The 6,000-nt window shown below is 46.4% G+C and overlaps 1 protein-coding gene across 1 annotated transcript in view; it reads right to left on the reverse strand.

The window, feature by feature from the left end:
• Window positions 1-5,286, reverse strand: part of LOC131592862 (ATP-binding cassette sub-family D member 2-like) — a 42,071-nt gene extending 36,785 nt beyond the window's left edge. Inside the window, exons 1-2 of the mRNA XM_058864701.1 lie at window positions 4,177-5,286; window positions 2,650-2,830 (exon numbers count right to left, since the gene is read on the reverse strand). Coding sequence (XP_058720684.1) covers window positions 2,650-2,830; window positions 4,177-5,100 — 1,105 coding nt within the window. The 5' untranslated portion in view covers window positions 5,101-5,286. The remainder of the gene's footprint in view (window positions 1-2,649; window positions 2,831-4,176) is intronic.
• Between the last annotated feature and the right edge of the window lie 714 nt (window positions 5,287-6,000).

The following is a 6,000-nucleotide window of genomic DNA, read 5'->3' on the forward strand; positions in this document are numbered from 1 at the left end:
ACATCATATGTGTGTATATATACATACACACAGAACACCTACGTTATTTTTCCTGGATTAAATTATGATGTTTTTTCACTTCAGTTCTACATCAACACACTGTCAACCAGTTGTATGCAATCTTGCTGAGACATAACAAGAGACATGCTTTTAAAAAAACATACAGGACAGCTCTTACAAAAAGCTCTTGCAAAGGAAAGAATACAAAATTCTAACTGATGTGGCTCTCACTTTTTAAAGTTATTTCCACTCCAAGAAGAATGCATTTAGTGAACAGGGAGAATTCAGCTAATTCATTAGTAAAAGGGGAATTGAAATTTGTTTATTTCTGAAACAAGCAATTTTTGCTGATCTTGTTGGGCTTATAGGACATGCAGCCTATGCTATGTAGAACTACCACAATTAAATCATGTAGGAGTCAGGTATGGCTTAACTACATTGATGCAGCATTCCTCCTTAATGTAAATGCAGTATTTACTGATGGCTGCTTCCAGCACCCAGGCCAGCTCATCTAGCAGGAGTTTAAGGATCCCCTACAAGCCACTGCATCAGTCAATTTAGGGGTATTTTAAAAATAGAAATTATATAGAATTTATGAGCACTTCACAGCCCAAAACCACAAGCTCTTCTATTATATAACCCACCAATATAATTTTTCTTGAACTTTTTGTCCAAAACATTGTTCATAAGGCTGGTCTCTTGTGTTTAAAAGTATTGCATTTTGACACTGTCTCTGTTTCATACAGAAACTAACATTTCCATTTTCCTCTTCATCCATTTAATTGATAGTCACACTTATTTTATAAACAAAAATAAATTTTCACTGTGTCTAGAGAAAGCAAAATCTTGCTTCAAAAAATAGTTACTCTCCATAAATTGAGACATAACATTTGGAATGTAAATGGTTTAATACAAAAAGAATGAGAAATCAAACAGGAATTATCAAATTATCAAACAGGAATCTTGTCTTTGCCACCTAAATTCTTCATTGAAATATATAACAACATTTTAAAATTTCAGTCAGAAATATCACTGTCAAAGGAGTTTTTTTTTTCTCATTAATGAAGAATTATTGTTTTTCTTTCTCCTCCCTGAAGAAGTGTACAAAATCTATGGCTTTACACCTGTAGTGTCAAGTCTGGCCACGGTACCAGCTCTGTACATACCCCTGACTCTTTTGATTCATCCTAAAGCTATAAATTGACTACCTCTTCCTCCAGATGTAAACAAACTTGTGTCTGATCCACTGAGGCAAAAAGCACTGTTTTCCCAAGCAGGTCACTGGTAATTTCAGGTGTGCTTGATTCTTTGAATACCTGTAATACCTCAAACCGGTCTTGACAGTGCTGCTAGTATTATGTTTATGAACTACCATTATGGTAAGTCCCAGGACTCAATAATAAACCCCATGTTTTAACAGTTTAGGTTGCTAGTAACAAATATGATTCTGTTTTACAACGTGAGCCACTTGCTGCATTTTTGTTTTCTCCCACATTTGAAATGTATTTAACAAAAGAACAAACATGAGTAACAGGAATGTTATTTAGTTTAGCATGAATATGAGTCCTATTTTATTCATGCTCTAATACCAAGGAGATATTTACAACATGTGGTTAAATGCTCCTTTTCTTGATTGCACCCATTCCCATCTTAGCAGAAAGACTCTTATCACTTTCTCTGTTGTGCTGATAACCTTCACCGTGAGGTGAAATGCCTTCATACAGCCTCTTCAGTTTGGAACAAGACATCCTGATATTTTTGAAGCTGTTCCCAGGATGCCAGCCACGTAGTGCTCTCCTAAGCCACGTGATGGGCAGCAGCTCAGAGAGCTGAGCACCCAGCCATGCTCCAGCAAAACTTTTCAGTGAGGCAGCTAAACCTTGTGCCAACCAAATGTGGGCACTGCATGAAGCCATCCTACAGCTGACACCAAGCTTGTCCACTTGGACAGTCTTGATTTGGAACATCCAAGAAAGAAACAGAACTACTGCACAAAAAAGAATTCACTCATTCCTAATTCAAAGTACACAATTTAGAACATCATGATCCTTCTGAAGACTTTGTAGGATTCATGTTATAGGATTTTTTTATATTTTTAATAGCACCTGCACTAACACCACTATTTGAGTTTCATTTCACTTCCAGGAAAGTTGTGATAGGATGTCAAAAATTATTCCACCCTAGCCTGGAATCTGAATTTTATCTTCTCCCAGGAAGTCAGGGAAAATCAGCGGTTTCCAACAGGTCAACAGTAAGAGAAAAATTATCTATAATTACCTGTAATTACAGTATGGTTTATGGAAGAAGAAGATAAGCACTCTAGGAAAGTTCATAGTATCATTTTGCAAAAGTAGATACTGTAAAAATCAGCCTGCCATTCCAACAGGGACTAGTGAAAAAGGAGACTGCAATAACAATCTCATGTGATACAAGAATCCTCAGAGTCCTGACTTCATACTATGTATCACACTCCAAGTTGGATCATTTAATTAGCTGACTTGCTATGCTTACAAGTTACACATAAGACACAGATGTTGTAAGAAAGTCTGTGAAAAACAAACCAATGTGAACAGCACTCAAGGGAACTACAGTCTTTTGAGGACATAACTTTAAAGAAACATTTAGAAATTAGATAAAAGATAGTATTACCGCCATCTGCAAATCCTGTTGCAGTGATGATGGGCACAGCAACCATGATCATACCACAGCTACTCCAGACATACTTCATCAGGAACTGCTCTATCATGATGTACCATAAACGTTTGGACAAAATGAGATTCATTTGATCTGTCAAATCCTTGTAGCTTTTTTGCAGTTGTTTCAATTCTACCTAGGGTTAAAATAATAAAATAATTTATACAATTAAACAAAGATGCACATGTAGTACAAGGTATGTTCACATGTGTACATTAAATAATCAGGAAGCTAGAGCTGTCACTTCTGAATCCCATGGTACTTTATGCTCACTGTGCTGCAGTCTCACAGCAAAAGTGCACAACTTTATGGAAGTCAGTGGATCTGGATCTTATTTACACCATTGTCCCTCGACAGAATACTGGCAGGTTTTCAACCCTTTTAAGATTTCTAATGCATACAAGAACAACACAGCAGTCACAACAGTTGATTCTAACAATCAAAATAAGATTGATTTCACCTTTTAATAAAGCTGCAGCTGTATAGTTTCACAGCAACTGAAAAATATATTGGAAAGCATTTGGGGGTCAATTATCTTTAATGACTTAAAGTTGCAGAGTTGATTCTTGAAATGCTGCTTGTCTTTGCAAGCAGCCTGGGGAAAAAGAGAATTATCCAGTAGTTTTACAAAGTCAAAGACAGTTGCAAGTCAATACAGTATGTATTCAGTTCAAGCCCATATATGTGGGAATTGAGAAAATGCTTAATTTAGCTGCGCTTAAAACATTATTACAGGCAGCTTTTGAGAACGATTGTGTCTACAAAAATAAACCATTTATGTTATATAATCATTGCTTGAACTGAAAGAGTAACTTTACTTCAAGCTGGTTTCCAGCTTTCATTTTTACCTTGCAAGAAACAACTTTTTTTCCCAATTGTGTTTGAAATGTATTACAGCCGAAATTCACTTCTAATAAAAATATGAAGAGTCCCTTAATAAGGTGGCTTTAAAACAAGCTACTAGTTTATGTAACTGTGATTGCAGAAGTACTGTACTTATGCTATTTTAAGACTGGTGACTACATCTTTGCTTGGATATGTGAAAGAGTGTCAAAGGTTGTAGTGTGCTCTGAGCCATCACAGAGTTTCCCCCTAGACTTTTCTGGTGTGCCGTTGTTGCTATTTCTGCTGAATTAAATATGGTGGTTTGTACACACGATTAGAAAAAAAAAAAAAAGAAGTCTGGAAAAGTTAATCAGAACAGACTGGGTGGAGGAAAAGAGTAACGTAGATTGTTTTCTAGATAAGCATAAGATCCATCTGCAAAACCAGAACACTGCCAGAGTTCAAAGGAACTGTGATCTGCTCCCCTCAGACACTGCTTGTGAGACGGCATTTCCTAAGAAATGGGAAGTGCCAAGCTGTAAACAAGTTTAAATGTCAGAGGAACCCAAAGTGCACAAGAAGGGTATCAGGGGAAGCATGGGTCCCCTCCGGCACTGCAGGAGCGACCGCAGTGCTTCCAATTTCTCCCCTCCTTACCTTGTGCCCTCGGTAAAAGGCAATCTCTTCCACGTTGGCAATGATACGTGAATGTATGAAGCGCAGATAGCCCTTCTTGTGAGCCTCCTCAGCCACTAGTTTGCCAAACTTGGGCGAGCAGGCTTTGAGCACTCGGGCCGTGGCATAGACGACGAGGCCAGCCAGAACTGTGGGCCCGATGGGGTTGGCCCCCCGGGACCGTGCTGTGCGGATAAGGGTGTAGGAGGTGAGCACAACATCCAGGATGGGCTTGGTGAGGTTGGAGTAGAGATGCGCCACGGACTGCGAGAACATCATTATGTCCTCGGTGAGGGACTGGTCAGGGTTGGCCAGCCGCCCGTCCATGCTGATCACTTTGTAGTAGGTTTGGTTGGCAAAGTAGGTCTCATAGGCGTGATCCACCAGGCGCGTGCGGAAGGCGAGGGCCAGCTTGCACTCCAGGTACCGTATGGTGCTGTTCACGAAAGTGGCTGGGATTGCAATCATCAGCCACTTGATTAACTTGAAGACAAAGCTTCTGGGCTTTTTCTCCACAATGCTCTTCACAATTTTTCCATCGAGGGCGGCCACATAGATGGAGAGGAAGGTCCTGGACACCAGAGCAAACGAGTGGAGACAGAGCAAGCCCAGCTCGGCACTCACCAGCTTCGGGAAGAACAGTTTGCGGAGTTCCAGCAGCTGCTTGAAGAATTCCGCGTCCACGGCCGGGGAGGCCCTGCCCCGGCTGCCTGTGCGGTGCGGGACCGCCCGGCCCCTCTCATCCTGCGCGCCGCCTCTGCCGCCCGCCCGCTTCACACGCCCGCGGATGATGGGGTAGAGGATTTTGAGCCCGTACGCCGCGGCCAGCAGGCACGCAGCCCTCTTCGCGGCGCCCGCCCTGCTCCACTGCACCCGCCGGGCCGCCGCATGCAGCATGTGGGCCATCCTGCCCGCCGGGGCACCGCTACGCGCCGCTCCTAGCGCGGGTGGCTCATGCCCGCTGGGAAGGCCGGTCCCGCCGGGTCTTCATCGGGGCGCTGGGCCCGGCCCGCAGCCGGTCGCCCTGCCGTGACAGATGCCGAGTGAGCGCTGCCTCCCAGGGGTGATGGTGCCTTCAAAGCGCGGCGCGTTGCACAACGCAGCCCCGCGCGGCGCAGCCCGCCCCGCCGACCACCATTGGCTGCGCCGCGCGGGGCGGCACCGGCACCGGCAGCGGCCCGGCCGCTCGGCACCGCGCCCCGGCCACAACCGCTATAGCTCGGGGCGCGGCCGCAGCGGCGGCAGAAGCAGCACCCGGCTCCCGGCGCTCGGCTCCGGGTTCACGGCCGGTCCTCCGGCGCTCGGCTCCGGCCGCACCGTTGATTCCCCTGGCGCTCGGCGGGTCCGCGGAGCTCGGCCCTGCAGCGCGCCGGCTTCCCCCAGGCTGCGGCCGGCCCTTTCCTTCCGCCTGCCCTGCGGAGCAGGCTCCGCCTCCGGCCCCGGCCTCGCCAGCGGCGCGGGGGGAGCGGGACGGGGGGCGGTAGTGCCGGAGAGAGCTTGACTCCCGGGAAGCCCAGGCAGGATGAGCAGCGCGTCACCCCCGGCACTCCCCGAGCCTCCCTGGGGCGGGGGGTGCTGTCCGGTGTGGAGGCACGCGGCGGAGGGCGGCGCAGCCGGGCCGGTGGCCTCGGGTAGCCCCGGCTCGGAAATCGGGCGGGCGGCCGCGGGAGGGAGCCGGACAGTTCGGCGTCTCCGGGGCAGCGCCTGCACACTGCACGTAATTTATTTCCTGTCCTCCCCCCGAAAGGAAACCGGTATTGTGCACTGGCAGCGTTATTAGCCCAAAATAACCCCGACCGAGTCGCA

The sequence above is a fragment of the Poecile atricapillus genome, chromosome Z (genome assembly GCF_030490865.1).
Source record: "Poecile atricapillus isolate bPoeAtr1 chromosome Z, bPoeAtr1.hap1, whole genome shotgun sequence".
NCBI classification, from domain to species: Eukaryota; Metazoa; Chordata; class Aves; order Passeriformes; family Paridae; genus Poecile; species Poecile atricapillus.